General features: G+C 41.8%; 1 protein-coding gene across 3 annotated transcripts; it reads right to left on the bottom strand.

Moving 5' to 3' along the window:
* Positions 1–15,858: 15,858 nt before the first annotated feature.
* On the bottom strand, positions 15,859–18,964 carry LOC112802907 (probable receptor-like protein kinase At5g24010). 3 transcript variants are annotated; one of them, XM_025846331.3, is made up of 2 exons: positions 18,314–18,947; positions 15,859–17,887 (listed from the first exon to the last, which is right to left on the bottom strand). In XM_025846331.3, the coding sequence occupies exons 1-2, from the start codon at positions 18,632–18,634 to the stop codon at positions 16,145–16,147; spliced, it is 2,064 nt and encodes a 687-aa protein (XP_025702116.1). In that variant the 5' UTR covers positions 18,635–18,947; the 3' UTR covers positions 15,859–16,144. The 3 variants fall into 3 exon arrangements, with proteins under 3 accessions (XP_025702116.1, XP_025702115.1, XP_025702113.1); XM_025846330.3 differs by having other exon boundaries at positions 15,859–18,543; positions 18,682–18,946; XM_025846328.3 differs by having other exon boundaries at positions 15,859–18,964.
* Positions 18,965–19,456: the final 492 nt, after the last annotated feature.

Here is a 19,456-nt window from a genome sequence, read left to right as displayed (position 1 = left end):
CTTCAGTGTTAAAAAGGAGGTCATATTTGTGCATTGGGAAAACATATACAGTACCACTTAAGACTTGAGAGAAACTATTGCATGTTCTAAAACATTTAGATTTGTTTTATACTTTAATCTAATAAGTAATACGACAAAATATATTTTGTTTTTGATATTTTCTAAAATTAAATTGAAATTATGTCTAAAGTCTTATTATTATAAATTGGGTATAATTAATATTTAATATTTAATATTTTAATAATTAAATATCTAAAATAAGTTAATTAAATAATAATTAATACCTAAAATATCATATATATATATATATTTATTTTTGATATTGTCTAAAATTAAATTTTAATACTGTAATTGGAATATAATTAATACTTAAAATTTTAATAATTAAATATCTAAAATAAGTTAATTAAATAACAATAATTAATACTTAAAATATTGAAAAGAAATTTTTAATAAATGTGAGAAATAAAAAATAATAAATAATAATAAATATATCTGATAATGCTGAAAAAAATCTCATGACTTAAACTGTTCAAGCTGTGAAGTTAATGGTTTGATGAACTAAACGGGATTAAGAACTCGGTGGAAACATTAGCAAGAAAAGGACCCGGTGACAGAACTTTTGTAAGAAAATCAGCAAGTTAATCTTTCCACTTCAATGTGTTTGGTTCTTTCATGAAAAAATGGGATTATTGGCAATGTGAATGGCTGACTGGTTGTCACATAATAGAGTGATAGACTTTTGAAGCGGCAAACCAATGAAATTCATTAAGAGACATATATTCAACTTCTGCAGAGGACTAGGCAATTGTAGTTTACTTCTTACTCTTCCAGAGAGAATTTCCAAGTATGAAGCAATAATCGGAAATAGAACGACGAGTATCGACACAGTTAGCCCAGTCAGCGTCGGCAAATCCAGTGAGATGCAGATTAGAAGTAGAGGAGAAGAAGAGACCAGTTGCAGGTCACCCTTTTAAATATCAGAGTACGCGAAAAGCAGTCTGTAGGTGAGAAGTGGTTGCACAGTCCAAAAATTGGCTCAAACGTCCCAGCATAAGAGATATCGGGTCTAGTATATGTGAGGTAAAGGAGTCCGCCGATGAGCTGTCTGTAAACAGTGTTGTCTATTAAAATGGTACCTGATTCCTTTGAGAGTTTCTGACTATAATCAAATGGGGTAAAGAGAGGCTTGCAATCTAAATAACCAAAATCCCTGAGAAGGTCTATGGTGTACTTCCGCTGATAAATGTGAATTCCAGATTTAGAGCGTGCTACTTACATTCCCAAGAAGTATTTGAGATCACCAAGATCTTTTATTTTGAATTTGTCATCCAAATTTTGCTTGATGGAATTGATTTCGCCAATGTCATTTCCGGTTAGAACCAAGTCATCAACATATACTAGAATGGCAATGAAGCTTTTAGATTGTTTCTTGATAAAGAGTGAATGATCATAAAAAAACTGCTTATAACCAGCATCCACAAGAGTATGAGTAAGCTTAATATTCCATTGCCTGCTTGCTTGCTTAAGCCCATATAGAGACTTTTGCATTTTACAAACCAAACCTGGTTGTGACATAGTCAAACGAGGTGGTATTTTCATATAAACTTCCTTGTCCAAATCTTCATGAAGGAAGGCAGTGTTGACATAAAGAGTACATAGTATATAAGGTGTAATAACTCAACAAATATTTTGTAAGAAATTATTCATTCTCTTCAACAATGAGAAAAACTTATTTTTTTTCCCTCTCTTAATCCCTTTTAGTTCATCAAACCATCAACATCACAGCTTGAACAGCTTAGGGTATGAGATTTTGTTTATGGTGCGGTGAGCGTGGAGAGCAACCAGAACCAAATTTAAAAAAAAAAGTTGTGAATTGAAATTCAATCCAATTTTGTCATTTTTTTTCTATCCCTAATTTTCTTTCGACATTTTCTTTCCCCCATTCTTACCTCTTCTTTCAAACTCATCCAATAGAGTTTGATGAGAGGCTATTTCGCAAGATTATTTCTTGGTGAATATAGATGTTCCGATCAATGAATTGGAAGGAAGAAGACCTGAATCCTTATTATTTTATGATTCATTGATTTCTCAAAATGGCGAACATGGTAAATAAATCCTCCCATTATAGAGGTCATGGAGCTACATTGGCTTGCTCTGATTATAACAAGCAAGGCCACATAGAATATGTATGCTATAAGAAGCATGGGCACTCCTCCCATTTCTATCAACAGCGGCAACATAACATCACCATCAATCATGTGATCACTGAAGGGTATGATGATATACTCAGTGACAAACAATCACAGCTCAATTGTCTCCAAGAGAACACTAGAATATCAAGATCTGGATTCACTCCAAAGTAAAGATTTGCCTTGTTAGAGTTGATCAAAGACAAAAGTGTGTAACAACAACCTCATAATGCAAATCAAATTTTGACTAATTTCATTCAGACTTTCACTCCAGATAGAACCATTGCATTACATTTTAATGCGAGAATTATGAGTATTATCACTCCAAAATCTACACTATGGGTCATTGATTCCGGTGCAACAGATCATGTGACTTTTGACTTAAAATATTTTGCAAGCTTTTAAAATATTGCTCCAATCAATGTGATATTGCCAAATGGGACCAAAACTGTTAGCACCATCATTGGCACAATCAGATTCTCTAAAACTTTTTTTCTCAAAAATATTTTATACATTCCTTCTTTTGATTTTAAACTGATCTCTGTGTTAAAGTTAACCTCAAACTTACATTGTCAACTGTTAATCAATGATAAGTGTTGTGAGATATAAGATCGATCCACATCAAAGATGATTGGCATTGCTGAGTGTATAGAAGGGTTATATACAATGAGCAGAGAACCATAATTCTCTCACTTTTTTTCTCTTCCAACAAAGCAAGCTTCATTGGTGGTAATGGGCTAGAATTCACTCTAAAATTCTTTTTTGCATCAACTGAAATTTTACACCAAAGTTCTTGTGTAGAAACACTAGAGCAAAATGAGATTGTAGAGAAAAAACACGAGCATATTTTAGGTGCTGCTAGAGCACTGCTATTTCAATCAGGAATTTCACATTGTTTTTGGCAATACGCAGTTGCTCACGCCATTCACCTAATTAATAGGCTGTCCAGTACTAATATGGATAATGCTAGTCCTTAAAAGCTTTTGTATGGTAACTTATCTGACCTTTCATATTTAAGAGTATTTGGTTCTCTTGTATATGCCTCCACATTAACAAATTTAAGAACAAAATTAGACCCAAGAGCCAGAAAAACAGCTTTTCTCGATTTTAAATTAGGAACAAAGGGTTTTTGACTTATTGATTTAAAATCAAAGGAAATTTTCATATCTAAAAATGTAATTTTTTATGTACTCTCACTAAAAAATAATTACAATGATAAACATATTATTGATAAAGAAATAATATAGGTAACACTGATGGTATTAGGTCTGGCCAACTTAATACTGATGACTTGTGTATACGGAAACACTAATGGATTATCATAGACAATATAGAAATAATAGGTTATACGAGTCACACTGGGAATGTTAGAAGTTGCATTTTAAGGATTCATTTCGACGTATTCTCTTTATTCGTGCTACACGAACTCGTGCCATCTCTTTTTTCATTATCTTCCTTGGAATTATTTTTTCAAAATGTGATCTGGTTATTTCCCGACCAAACCTTATTGTTTCCATGTATCTTTGTTTGCCTGTAAACCTAATTGCCTATCTAACCTTTTTCAAACATTATTTTTGATATCCTTGTATTTTTTTTCGTGGATCTTATTTTCTTTAGTTTGAATTTAATCTTGTTTCAATATAACAAATTTTGAAAGCAAAAATTTTTGTTAGATGAGTAAGACATAACAACATAAGTTTTTGAAAATTAAATAATACATTATTTATAATTTATTATATTTGTTGAGAATTTTATTTTAAAAAAATTATTTTTTTAAAAGTAATTAAATTAAATTTTATGATATTTTAAATTAAATATACATACCAATTTTATGATATTGTTGAGTTTTTAAATTAATTTTATGATATTTTAAATTAATTTTATGATATTTTATTTATTAAAATGACGGTAATACCCTTTGTTTTTTTCTATTTGGTGACCGTTGTGGAGGCAAATGTATTGGTTAGTTGATGGACAATTCGGTCAGATAAAGAGGGAAAATGTGGTGTGGTTAATTCATTAATTAATGATTTTTAATGTTATTAAAATAAATGTTTATATTATAACTGTTACGGCCCGGCCCAGAATCAACTTTGGGCCGACCCGACCCAAGCAATACCCGACCCGGACACGCGCCCTCCAACCGACCCGGACACGCGTCCTGCGTGGCTCACGCACGGCTGCAGGACAGCGCCCTTGGAAATATGGGCCTGTCCCATAAGGGGCCCACTACTGACATGTATATAAGGGGAAGATTGGCTCTTCCCCCGAGGTACGTCACATATTTCGACCTTATTCTCTGCTCGCCTGCACATTGCTGACTTGAGCGTCGGAGTGTCTTTGCAGGTGGCACCCCCTCCCTCTTCTTCACTTCTCCACAACAAGTGCTCGGCTACCCGACTACTCGCAAGCAGCGCGGCCCAAGCTAAGACGTCCTCCCCTCTACATCTCTCCACTCGACCTGTTCGGAACCCGATCAACGAACATTGGCACCGTCTGTGGGGACCTCTTTGCCTGAATGGAAGTCGCGCCGGGTCCCGGCGACCGAGCTCGAGCAGCAGGAGCGGAGGGGGCAGCCTCCGTCGCCTCACAAAGGGGAGGCCGGAGATCCCCCCAACAACACGCGAGAACCCGACCATTCGGGGGAACGGGCGGCGATAGCGCCATAATAATGCAGGAGCTACGCCACAGAGTCCAGAACCTTGAACGACAGCTAGCCGACCGGGAGAGGGATGGATGGTCTACCGATCCAAGCTACACCCCGTCTCCCGGGGGCGAGGAGGAAGAGAGCTCTCACCGAAGCCACTCACGGCGTATATCTGCATCCCGGACGGAAGCAGAGGAATCGCCTATTCCAAGAAGACGGAACGACACGGTCATCTACTCTCGCGGCAGACGATCTCGCCGAACGACAAGAGGTCGCGAGGACGGAGAAGGGAAAACCGAGAGAACACGACAACCTGTGATAATGGGTGCCACGCCGTTCCACCGATCTATCCTCGAGGTCCGGTTGCCGAAACACTTCGACAAACCGACGGACATGAGGTATGACGGAACTCAAGATCCTCTAGAACATCTCACGGCCTTTGAGGCTAGGATGAACCTAGAGGGAGTAGGCGACGAGGTAAGGTGCCGCGCCTTCCCGGTAACCTTGGCAGGACCAGCGATCAGGTGGTTTAATGGCCTCCCTCAAGGTTCCATTTACAGTTTCTCAGACATCAGCCGCGCCTTCCTGGCCCAATTCACAACGCGAATAGCAAAGGCCAAGCATCCTATCAACCTTCTCGGGGTAACCCAGAGACAGGGAGAGCCGACCAAAAGGTACTTGGATCGGTTCAACGACGAATGCTTGGAAATCGACGGCTTAACCGACTCGGTGGCCAGTCTCTGCCTGACGAACGGCCTCCTCAACGAGAACTTTCGAAAACACCTCACCACGAAGCCGGTTTGGACAATGCATGAAATCCAAACGGTGGCGAAGGAGTACATAAACGACGAGGAGGTCAGCCGAGTCGTGGCAGCCAATAAGCGGCAGCCCGGTTACGGCCAGGCTCGGCAGTCCGGTGGAGACGGTGAAAGAACAAAAGAAAAGGCTAGAGAGGAGGCATCGAACAAGGCACCTAGGCCGTTCCCTCGAGTTGGGAAATTTACTAACTACACTCCACTCGCCCTCCCCATAGTGGAAGTTTACCAACAAATAGCTGAGAAGGGAATTCTTCCGAAACCCCGACCACTCAAGGACCGCACGGGTGGAAACAAGAACCTTTATTGTGATTACCATAAGGGATATGGCCATCAAACACAGGACTGTTTCGACCTGAAGGATGCATTAGAACAGGCGATAAGGGAAGGAAAACTAGCAGCGTTCTCCCACCTCATCAGGGAGCCGAGAAGGCGTTATCGCGACCAGGACGAGGAAGGCAAGACACGCTCGGCCAAGCGGCGACAGGAGCCCGAAGATAGAGACCATGGCCTCACTGTGATAAACGTGGTAACGGCAAAAAACACTGCACCAAAGTCCCGGTCGGCACACAAGAAAGACGCCAAGGTTCTGGCGATCTCATCTCAACCAGTGCAGAGCACCAAAAAACCTCCATCCATTTCTTTCGGCCCAAAAGACCAATGGTTCAGCGACGCCCCGGAAAACCCTCCCATGGTCATAACGGCCAGGGTGGGAACCGGCCTCGTCAAATGGATCCTTGTCGACACTGGAGCTGATTCAAACATCATGTTCCGCAACGTGTTCGACGCACTGGGGCTGAAGGACACCGACCTGACGACTCACCAGCACGGGGTTATCGGGTTAGGCGACCAATTTATCAAACCAGATGGAGTCATTTCCCTACCGATCTCGGTGGGACAGGTGCAAGGTCGCAGATCGGCGATGGCCGAGTTCGTAATCCTCCGAGACTCTACAGCCTACAACATCATCTTGGGGAGAAAAACAATCAATGATTTTGAGGCCATAATCAACACCAAGCTGCTAGTTATGAAGTTTGTCACCGATGATGGATCCATAGGGACCATAAGAGGAGACCTCGAGACGGCGGTCGCCTGTGACAACGCCAGTCTTTCCCTCAGAAAGAAGTCCAAGGAAGCATCTGGTGTATTCCTAGCCGACCTTGATGCCAGAGTAGAGGACAAGCCGAGGCCGGAGCCAGAAGGGGACCTGGAGAAATTTAGCATCGGTGAAGAAGGAGAAAAGTTCACATTCGTTAACAAGAACCTCCCACGTGAGCTGAAGAAGCCGTTGATTGAAATGATAAGGGCCAACAGGGACCTGTTCGCATGGACACCAGCCGACATGCCGGGCATAGATCCACAAATCATCTCACATCACCTAGCCGTCAAACCGGAAGCACGGCCAGTGGCCCAACGGAGGAGAAAGATGTCGGCAGAAAGAGCAGAGGAGGTAGCCAAGCAAACGGCTGGCCTCCTAGAAGCAGGCTTCATACGAGAAGTGGACTACTCGACGTGGCTCTCAAATGTGGTATTGGTGAAGAAACACAATGGCAAATGGAGAATGTGTGTGGACTACTCTGACCTTAACAAAGCATGCCCCAAAGATTGCTTCCCCCTCCCCAACATAGATGCACTCGTCGACGCCGCGGCGGGGTACCGGTATCTGAGTTTCATGGACGCCTACTCCGGTTACAATCAGATACCGATGCACCGACCAGACGAAGACAAAACGGCGTTCATAACGCCAGGAGGAACTTTCTGCTACAAGGTAATGCCGTTTGGCTTGAAAAATGCAGGGGCGACATATCAAAGGCTGATGAACAGGATATTCCACGACCTCATAGGGAAAACGGTTGAAGTTTACGTGGACGACATCCTGGCAAAAACAACACGACCTGACGACCTCATAAACGACCTGGCAAGTGTATTTGCGTCCCTCCGTCAACATGGCATGAGGCTGAACCCCCTCAAGTGCGCCTTCGCCATGGAAGCCGGCAAGTTCCTAGGATTCATGATAACTCAAAGAGGGGTAGAAGCAAACCCGGAGAAGTGCCAGGCAATACTTCAGATGAAGAGCCCGGGATGTATCAAGGACGTCCAGAGGTTGGCAGGAAGATTGACATCACTTTCTCGGTTTCTCGGAGCCTCGGCAACAAAGGCCCTGCCATTTTTCAATCTCATGAAGAAAGGGATGGCGTTTGAATGGACACCAGCGTGCGAAGAGGCCTTTCAACACTTCAAGGAAATCCTGGCGGCACCCCCCGTTCTCGGGAAGCCAAGGGACAGGGAGCCACTATACCTATATCTCGCTATAACAAGCGAAGCCCTAGCCGCGGTACTAGTACGGGAGGACGGAAAAACCCAACAGCCGGTATACTTCATAAGCAGGGCCCTGCAAGGAGCAGAACTAAGATATAGCAAGCTTGAAAAGCTAGCCTTAGCACTCCTAACTTCCTCAAGAAGGCTAAAACAATACTTCCAGAGTCACCAGGTGGTCGTCAGAACGGACCAAGGGATCCGGCAAGTTCTCCAAAAACCCGACCTGGCGGGAAGAATGATGACTTGGTCCATAGAACTCTCCCAATATGACATACGGTACGAGCCCCGGCAAACCATCAAGGCACAGGCCATGGCAGATTTTTTGGTTGAAGTAACAGGAGATCCAGGCGAAGACATGGGTACACGGTGGAAGCTCCATGTGGACGGAGCCTCCAACCAGACCTTCGGAGGTGCCGGGATCATCCTGGAAAGTCCGAATGGGGTCGTATACGAACAATCGGTTAGATTCGAGTTCCCCATCTCGAACAACCAAGCAGAATACGAAGCCCTCATAGGAGGCTTGACCCTAGCAACAGAGGTCGGTGCGAGAAGGCTGGAAGTGTGCAGCGACTCCCAAGTTGTCACTTCCCAAGTAAACGGCAGCTACCAAGCCAAGGACCCCTTGTTGCAGAAGTACTTGGAAAAGGTCAAAAGTTTGAGCCAAAAGTTCGAAGAGGTCACGGTCCAGCACGTACCCAGAGAAAGGAACACACGAGCAGACCTCCTATCGAAACTAGCTAGCACGAAGCCAGGGGAGGGAAACCGGTCTCTCATCCAAGGCATGGCAAAGGAACCAGCAATTGCACTACACATAACAACCCTAAGTTCTTCATGGCTAGACCCCATCACCAACTACTTAGAACATGGCCAAGTCCCTGGCGATGAAAAGGATGCGGCGAAATTAAGGAGAGAAGCAGCCAAATACGCCGTCATCCAAGGACAGCTGTTCAGAAAAGGGCTTAGTCAACCCCTACTGAAGTGCCTACACCCCGACCAGACGGACTATGTCCTCAGGGAAGTCCACGCGGGCTGCTGTGGGCACCACATCGGAGGCAGAGCCCTAGCAAGGAAGTTAATCCGAGCTGGGTACTACTGGCCGTCGATGATGGCAGATTCCAAAGAGTTCGTCAAAAAGTGCATCAAGTGCCAGCAAAACGCCAACTTCGCCAAGGCGCCGGCCTCTGAGTTAAGCTTGCTAACGACCTCCCGGCCATTCGCTCAATGGGGAGTCGACCTCTTAGGACCCTTCCCGGTTGGCCCTGGGCAGGTCAAATATCTCATAGTGGCAATTGATTATTATACCAAATGGATAGAAGCTGAACCACTGGCTAGCATATCCTCAGCCAATTGCAGAAAATTCATCTGGAGGCAGGTGATAACACGATTCGGGATACCGGAAGTTGTCATCTCGGACAACGGCACACAATTTACTGACAGGAAGTTCACAGAATTTCTCAACGGCCTGGGTATAAGACAAAGGTTCTCGTCGGTAGAACACCCTCAGACGAACGGACAGGTGGAGTCCGCCAACAAGGTTATCCTTTCAGGGCTAAAAAAGAGGTTGGACAGTAAAAAGGGTGCTTGGGCCGACGAGCTGGCATCGGTACTCTGGTCTTACCGGACAACCGAGCAGTCCTCCACCAAGGAAACTCCTTTCCGACTCACATACGGGGTGGATGCAGTAATACCCGTAGAGATCGGTGAACCAAGTCCACGATTGCTTTTGAAAGGAGTAGAAGAAACTATAGAAAAGGACCTCATAGATGAAGCCCGGGAAATGGCCCATTTGAAGGAAACAGCGCTAAAACAAAGGATAGCTCTGCGCTACAACACCAAAGTGCTCAGGAGGGACTTTGAGCCTAACGACCTCGTCCTGAGAAGAAACGATATCGGCCTGCCGACCCCCGGAGAGGGCAAGCTAGCGGCAAACTGGGAAGGCCCCTTCAGAGTCAGAAAGGTGATGGGAAAAGGAGCCTTCAAGTTAGAAAGGCTCGATGGCAAAGAAGTCCCGAGAACATGGAACGCGGACAACCTTAGAAGATTTTACTCCTAGAAGACGGAACGACGGGCCGGCTAATCTAGCTAAGTAGTCAATTTGTCGTTCATAGTAACTTTCAAGTCTTTTATGTGGTTACCGAATAAGATATACTTGTGCAAATTCTCCACCATGTTTTGTCTAAGTTTTTCAGATAAACCATCCCGTCGTGACTAACAACGACGAGCGACCCGGGACTGATCACCCCGGGAAGTCGTCAACCACCGCTATAACAAACAACTACACGAAAGGCCACGGGCCGCCGGTCTAAGCGACCTCAAACCAAAAACGGTTAATGGGAACGATAACACGAGCAAGCGAGTAAACGACAAATATAAACCAAAACGGTTAAGAAATGACAACGCACATAGATAAATAAAAGGTTTGTCGCGACAACACGAGCAAGCGACCAAAAAGGCCATTGTTCACGAAGCCAAAAGAAAAACGGCTAACATCAAATAATCCACAAAGCCAAAAACGGCAAAAACTAAAATAGTTTACAAGTCAAAATAAAGCGGCTAAACAAGAACTATAAACAGAAGGATCATTTCGTGGAGGCATCGACAACCTTGCCATCATGGATAACCTTGCGAACGCCAATTGCCGATGTGTCGAACTCAGGGGCAATAATTTTAACTTGAGCTTTAAGGGCTTCCTCGGTGGCCAGGATCGCACCCCTGCCCTGTTTGACGACGTCCTTGTACTTTGCCTTCCATGTTGACAGCTCGGCCTCCACGGCACGCTTCTCCTCCTCAACTTCAGCCACCCGCTTTTGCGCCGCACCGACCTGTCCTTCCAGAGTCATCTCACGCTCGACCAAACGTTCAATCGTCGCGTCCGACTCTTTCTGTTTCTTCTCGGCAGCGGTTAACTTTTGTTCGGCGGCGGCAGCTTTCTGCTCAGCGGTAGTGGCCTTCTTCTCGGCGGCGTCCAACTTTCCCGAGGATTGAGTCAGCTGCTCCCGGAGAGTTTCCACTTCACTTTTCAATTCATTGTTGGCCTTCCCACTAGCCTCCAGCCTCCTCCGAAGGGACTCCATCCCGGACAGCTCAAACTCAGCCTTCCGAGCTATCACGGCGCCGCGCAGGAGTGTTCGGTACATCCACCTCGCTTGCCCGGCAAGGGAAGACTCGTGGAAATACTCCTCGGTGCCGGGGATCAATTGGGTATCTATAAAATTGCTCGCGTCAAAATTCCTCTCCATGACGGTAAGGACCCCCTCGGGACTAGAGGACGCCTTCCTTTTTCTTTTAGGAGTGGGGATGACCACCTCCACATCATCGTCAGGGGCAGACGTAGAACCCCCTTGTCCCACCACTTCACGAGGAGGAGAGGAATGAACCGGTTTCTCGACCTCGACCTGGGCGGCTTGGGTCGAGATCCCGGTTCCCCCAACCGCGCCCTCCGGCCCTGAAGCATTTTTGTCCTCCGGAGGAGCTGTAGACGTCTCAGCGGCAGACTGCTCATTATCCTCCTCCTCATCGCCGCCGCCAAGGAAAGTATGAAACAAGTCGGGAAGACCCGTCACGGACGCAGACATATCCACTGCAGGAAAACAAGGAAGGTCGGTTAGTCGTCACACAATATCAACAAAAAGGAAAAATGCAAAGGGAAAAGTAAAAGGCTTCTCACAAATATAGTTACGGCCGGACTCCCGGTCACCCATAAGTAGATGGGGATTTACCGGGTTCTTCCCAAAAACTGCATTTAGTACCTCGGCAATCTGCTGATCTACTGCCGACATGTTTTTATAAACTACCTTAATGAAACTATTGGCTCCTGCCCCGAAGCTCCAATAAGTCGGGATGAGCCGTACCCCCTCCAGAGACAACCAAAAGGGATGACGATCTTTGGCCGGGCGGACCTTAAAATACTTGTCCTTAAACCCGTGGTAAGAATCTTCGAACAAACCAAAAATCTTCCGACCCTGGGCAGCTCGGAAGGACATGAACCCTTTCCTATGTTTCCCCTCCTTGGAAGGGTTTGTGAGGGTGAAGAAAAAGAGAAAAACATCCACGGACACCGGCAGGTCGAGATATTCACAGACCATCTCGAAACAGCGGATCGAAGCCCAACTGTTCGGATGCAACTGCGACGGTGACACGGAAATTCGGTTTAAGAGCGCCATTTGAAAGGCCGAGAACGGGATACGAACTCCGACTTGGGTGAACATGGCTTTGTAGAACCAAATCCAGTCGGCGACCTGGCGGGGTTGGAAGTTGATTTCATACAACCGCTCGTGAGCAGCCGGGACGAAGGCGTCGTAATTGGCCTCCTCGTCGGTCCCGCCACACAGGTACCCGGCTCGTCGGAACTCGGTGAGCTCCTCTTCGCCCATTTGATTGGGTGACTCCCTTATATCAGAGACGACCCAAGCATATTGGTCGTACGCCGCGGGGTTAACGGATTCCCGGGAGACCGTGCGAGCCATACCTACATGGGGGTACCATCCAGTTAGTCTAAGAGATCGGTTGCTCAAGCCGAACACACACACCACCCTCACGACTTCCCGACTAAGGCCAAAACAAGACTAAACGGCTAATAGAGCGAGAGAAAACCTACCCTGGAATGGTACTTTTCCCCCTAACACGTCTACTCGTGACTAAAAAGCTACACAGTAACATCAAAAGAACCAAGGCAACAAACATACCAAAAATAATGCACAAAGAGAGGAATGATTCGAGATTTACCTAAATTGATGGAAAAAGGATGATTGCGAATCTGGAGAAAGTGCAAGAAACGCGAACGGAGGCACCACAGCAACACCTTGAAATCTTGTAAGCGAGGAGGAGGAAAGGAAGAGCAGGGAGTGTGAAAAAGTGTAGAAATGTCAAAATCTATCGTTTAAAAACGGCCCCCAAAGCGCGAAACCGCTGAGGGCAAAATAGTCTTTTCAAACGGGGTTTTTACCCCATTATGAGCATTCAATGCTCGGCGCAGGAAACGATGCGATGAAACGGTTGTTTGAGCAGCCAAGAGACGCGCGTTGGGGGCACACCCTCCCCGCGAGCGGCCGACCAGACGAGATGCGAGACGACACGCCATTGGTAGCTCCCACGACTACCATTGGCGCGTGGGGGGCACTGTTACGGCCCGGCTCAGAATCAACTTTGGGCCGACCCGACCCAAGCAATACCCGACCCGGACACGCGCCCTCCAACCGACCCGGACACGCGTCCTGCGTGGCTCACGCACGGCTGCAGGACAACGCCCTTGGAAATATGGGTCTGTCCCATAAGGGGCCCACTACTGACATGTATATAAGGGGAAGATTGGCTCTTCCCCCGAGGTACGTCACATATTTCGACCTTATTCTCTGCTCGCCTGCACATTGCTGACTTGAGCGTCGGAGTGTCTTTGCAGGTGGCATCCCCTCCCTCTTCTTCACTTCTCCACAACAAGTGCTCGGCTACCCGACTACTCGCAAGCAGCGCGGCCCAAGCTAAGACGTCCTCCCCTCTACATCTCTCCACTCGACCTGTTCGGAACCCGATCAACGAACAATAACTAACAATAATAGTGTTTAAGGATATGTATGGTGAGTATTAGTCAATTATTTTGGTGATCAATGTCGTTGTCATGTCAACATTCATTTGATCAATTGCAATTTCTTCAGTGTTAAAAGGAGGTCATATTTGTGCATTTGTGTAGTGATATGCAATGACACCAAAGATAATAATATCGATAATGTTTGGAAAATAAAAAAAATAATCGTAACTTATTTTATTTAATATTTACTAATTATTGATAAATACTAAATTTTGACATTTTTTATAATTTATTTCGATTACTAAATATTTTCGAAACTATATATAATACTACTTAAGAAAAAACTATTGCATGTTCTAAAACATTTAGATTTGTTTAATACTTTAATCTATTAGTAAGAATGACATGTTAGGTAAAAATGAGTTTTGTCATAAAAAAAATTACTGATATGTCATATTATTAATGAATAATATATAATTCATACAATAATATCTTATATTAAATATTTAAATATTAGTATATATACTTTTGGTAAACCATAAACAATGAAATTTAAAGTAAGACTTTCATGTACATTACCTAAATGGCCAAATTTCTCACTACTAAACAAACATTATCGATCACTTAATACAATACTTAAATATTTATTGTTGCTAACATATATAATATATTGAATAGTAATTACAATCATCTAAGAGTAACACATGCTTAGTCTCTATAATATGTAAATAAGGTGTTATTATTAGTTTATAGTTGCACTGCCAAAAAGATAGAGACGACCCTACTTCTTTTTATTGAAAACATGTTGAAGTGAAAAGAGAATGACCTCACCATATATATAGAAGCTTAATAGCTATACATACAACACCTCATTATATGGAATGTGACACCTCTTCAACTTGTCACAATTATTCAATGCACAAATGTCCCATTTACACATGCTCAGCAATTTAATATATATATCAACATGTCACATCTTTCCCATTTATTTTTGTTCTCTTTTTTTCTTCTTCTTATTTTTAGCTAATTTTGTTCTTCATATGTGAACTTATCTTGTTTTGTTCTTTTTGGAAGTTGCTTACTTCTTGAAAAAACTAATGTAAATCAACATAAGAAGATTTGATTGAACAGGTTATAGAATCTAATTAATTATTGCAGCTGTCATGCTTTGGTTATTGAGCTGCTTGCCGTGACTTGAGCCTTTAGCAACTCCAAAAGTTAATGCTAGATCTTGATTAGCCTAATACTAAATTTTTTATTTTGTGACACTTAAATTAATTGGTCTCATATAATAATAATAATAATAATAATAATAATAATAATAATAATAATAATAATAGAGGCAGTGTAAAAAAGAATAAAATCCAAGCCCATGTAACCGAAGAAGGATTTGATTTAACTAGATTTAGTTCAGTTTCTCCTGATCCTATTTCTCACATGTATTATGTATTGTATATATAAACATGGACATGTGACCAATATATTATACTATTATAGATAAATATTTTACATATTCACTGCTTCTTCCATTTGTTTTTGTTTGATAGTGATTACTGATTAGTGAAGCTTACATAAAAGGAGTGGAGTAAATGACTCTATTAAATATTAATGATCCACCCCACTTGCAAAATTAGCAGCATTTCACACAGTTTATTAGCTTTATTGACTTGAGTACTTGACTGCACTGAAATAGAAGGGGAAAAAAAGTTGTTTGTTAAGTTATTAGTAATTTAATCTTTAAATGTTGACAAATGCAAAAAAAAAAAAAGGTGTGGTACCAACTAGCCTTAGGCTTAGCTAAGCAGTAAGCACCCTTAAGTGGTTCAATTTGGAGACGGATAATGTTTTTTAGTTGTGTTTATATACTAGAGAATATTGTGCCAACTCAAATTTTATTTATTGTTTGATGGAATATGAATTAAATTTAAATAAAATTTATATTATATTTAATAGCAGATAAAATATCATAGAATAAAGAAATAACATTATTGCATAACTATAATTCTACGCAGTTTCCACAATTTGTTTGTAGGTGGTTCCACTTGAGCTTTTATTTAATAGATTTTGTTAACATGTTTTTTATCTTTCTAATTAACTTTCTTTTTTTTCCTATTAGACCCAAATAGAAGAACCTTTCTATCAAATACTATTAGGCAGTGTTTGAAAAGCTGATCTCTTAAAGTAATGTAAAGAAATAAAGTTGGGCAGAAACAGGTCAATGATTTAGCAATTGATGGAAATGCTTCTTTGAAAAATTTAAAGGAGAACAAATCACTAATAATAATAAGGTTGCTATCTTTTGATAGAGCGGAAATTGCTCCTTCATTCATGGCCTCATGTGTGATAACATTATTCTTAATATTTGTACAAGAGAAAGTAACTAAAGTAATTATCAGAAATTAGATTCATGATTTTATGACAACTGTTCATCTTTCAACTGAAGCAGAAGAAGGTTATACTTATATCATAGACAAGGTTGCAATATTAGGAAGCTTAAAACATGATGAAAACAAAGATTACTCTTAACATATGTATCACAAACTATAAGTAAATGCAGCTAACTGTGATTATCTCTTTATAAATCTGATACTTTCTTAGTACATCAGCAAGAATTTTCAACATTTGTAGCATGTTTGATCCTATCTCTCTATCTGCCTTCATTGGTCATTAGTTGAGAAAAAACCTGGCTAGAACTTATGTCAGAATAGCCTTTATCAGAATCATCTTCAGTTCTTGTGCTGCTAGAAGCATTCCCGGGAACAATCGTCGCAGTCGCCTTATCCGGTTCACCTTGTTGTCCATTTTCTTGGAGCTGAAGCAAGTACTCCAAATTCCACAACACATCACCCATGCTTGGCCTATCAACACCATACTCAGCCAAACATTTCTCTGCTGTTTCCCCGAATTTCTTCAATGAACTCTCCTTGATTTGTCCAACAAGACATGGATCAATGATTTGTTCAAGCATTCCCTTCTTCTGACATTCAAGTGCCCATTCTGCTAAATTCACCTGTTCCCTATCAAGTTGTGGATCAACAGCAGGTCTAGCACACAGCACCTCGAAAAGCACAACGCCGAATGAGTACACATCTGACTTATCCGTGAGTTGCTGCCTCCGGAAATACTCTGGATCAAGATAACCAAAACTACCCTTGACATTAGTACTCACATGAGTTTCATTGATACATGGCCCTGATCTTGATAGACCAAAATCAGCAACCTTGGCCACATAATTCTCATCAAGCAAGATATTGGTTGATTTGATGTCCCGGTGAATGATTCCTTGCGCGAAACCAGTGTGAAGATAATGCAGACCTCTAGCCGCGCCAATGCATATCTCGAGTCGCTGCTTCCAGGACAAAGGTGGATGTGCTGAAGAGCCATACAGATGCTTCTTAAGTGGTCCTTTCTCCACATACTCATAAACAAGAATCATTTCTGAATGTTCTTCACAGTATCCAACCAGCGAAACAAGATGGCGATGGCGAATCTTGGACAAAATAGTGATTTCAGTCTGGAATTCCGGAAGGCCCTGCCTTGATCCTGGCATTCCTCTCTTGACAGCAACCTTTAAATTGTCCCTGAGAACTCCTTTATAAACCATGCCAAAACCTCCAGACCCTATAATCAAAGTTCTATCGAAATTGTTTGTTGCTAATTGAATCTCAGCAAAAGGGATCTTCAAACCAAGATATCCATAAGAACCAGGAGATGGAAAAGCTACAGCTTCAGACATTCTACTTTGTGAACTCCCTCCAAACATGCGCAACGGAGTCCACACTACACTTTCTACTGATCTTTCTCTTGGTTTCTTCCTCTTGCATTTGACAATAAGCAAAATAGCAGCTACAACTAGAACCAAAACAATAGTCCCTCCAACAATTGAGCCTACCAAAACCCAAATCCTCTTCTTCCTCGGCGAAACATGCGAATCCATGACATTAACCATCTTCAATATCTCTGCTCCATTCAGTATGGCATTCTTCCTCATTGAACTGCTAAGATCAGAAGGACCAACACTTATCTGAATAACACCCGAATCATCAGAATCTGCAATGAAATCCACATAGACTGGAGATGCAAGTGCGTGGAATGTAAGGGATGACAGATCAACATCCTTATATGCAGAGTAGTTGTTTATATACACATCAAAGTAAAGCAAATTAAGAGCAGGACTAACAATATCACAGAAATGCAACCGAATCAAGTGTCGAACGCCACCGGAAGCCACCGGAAAATTCCATGTTATGTTGAACTGTGAAGCTAAGGTGGACTGATTCATATTCATCTCCTGAGCAGTCATATAAACATTATCCGGTGCAATCTCTCGGGTTGCACCTCCCTTCTGATAATTGGGGGTGTGAGTGGTAACTGCAGCCTTAGCTGCTTCCTTTAAGACAAGAAAATCCTCATCAGGGATCCAAGTCCTCCAAAGGGTATCATTAAAAGGGGTTAATTTCGAACCCCCAACATTGATCCTATGAACAGTTTCAAAAACCTGATTTGAGAAGTTCTTGTACTCCTCAACACCAGAGGCACTAACAAACCTAGCTCCAAAATCTAAAAGAAAATCATCAGGGGCAGAAAAAACTTCCACAGCATTGACAAATCCAAAACCAGAATTCCTCAAAGGCCTAAACATAATTTCAAGAAAATCAGACTCTGATTTCAAAATGAACTCTTTAATCATTGCATCATCATTATTTGGCTTGAAATTGAACCTACTGAGAACCAAATTCCCATCAACCAAGACACTAAAGTTTGCAGATTTAAGATCATGACCTTGTGCCTTAAAAGGTGAGAAATGAAAACGAACCAAGTGAGTGCCGTTTTTCCTCATGCTGAACCTGTAGCCACCATTGTTGGTGAAAACTCTTGCAGTGTGATACAAAGATGGCAACTTTGGATTTGGGTTTTGGTTTCTGAGAGAAAAGGATTTGCCAGAAGAGAGAAAGTTTGAGCCTTGGTTGGTACCATCATCACCAATGAAAATCCTGTTGAAGAATGAAGCATTGTTCTGTGACCCACAGCTTAGGAGGTAGTTGTCTATAGGAGTAAAAGAAGAAGAGAATGGGATCATGAAAAGAAGAAGAATGAAAGGTATGATAATAATGATAACAAGCTTTTGAGTTTCCATGGAAATTGAATTTAATTTTAAGGCCTTTTGTTGTGTATGGAACTCACATGGAAGAAGAAGCAGCCATGAAGATCATTTTTTTGGAGTGAAAGGAAACATGGAGATAAAGACAAACAACAGTGACAGATAGGTATCTGAAGATTTTGCAGTGGATGGATTTATTAAGAGAGAAGAAACAGTGTCACCATGAATTTTCGGTTGCTCTAAGTCAAAGATGTTGTCCCTACTCCCTACCTTCATTTTAAGAAATTAAAAAAAAAATCATTTTTGTTGAATGTTTCATACGAATTATGTCTTTCCAATACAAACTGAAGTAACTGTACTAGATTCAGATTGGTTTTGTTTTTCTGTTTCTTAGATCTTGTAGGTCCTTACTGAAGTATTAGAATATAAAAAAGGTTTATATAGTTTATTTGTTAATGAATATCTATCATCTACTTGGTGCAATTTGTTATTCAGTTATAGTGGTCATTCGGAAAGATGGTTTAATATTATTAATGAAATTGTTTCACATCAACTAAGTGTAAATTATCTTTATAAATGTAAGAATCCATCAGAAAAACAAAAGTGGTGTATGTGAAAATTATTTATAGGATAAATTATTTTTTTTAAATTTACTAAAAATTTTAAAAATATTCTTAAGTTTTATTTTGTTTTAATTTTATTCTAAAATTTTTTAATTTGCATCAAATATATTTGTGATAGTTAATTTTTAAAAAAATTTAAGACCAATTCAATAATAATTTTACAAGAACAATCAATCAATACAAGAAAACTAAAGATAGTTATTATGTACTATTCTTAGATTAATTTTAAATTTTT

This window comes from Arachis hypogaea, chromosome 5 (assembly GCF_003086295.3).
Source record: "Arachis hypogaea cultivar Tifrunner chromosome 5, arahy.Tifrunner.gnm2.J5K5, whole genome shotgun sequence".
Taxonomy (NCBI): Eukaryota; Viridiplantae; Streptophyta; class Magnoliopsida; order Fabales; family Fabaceae; genus Arachis; species Arachis hypogaea.
Note: the sequence above shows the minus strand (reverse complement) of the source record. Positions and strands in the feature narration are given on the sequence as shown.

Coding starts and splice junctions, on each gene's coding strand:
- LOC112802907 (XM_025846328.3), bottom strand. CDS start 18,634: ATGGAAACTCAAAAGCTTGTTATCATTATTATCATACCTTTCATTCTT.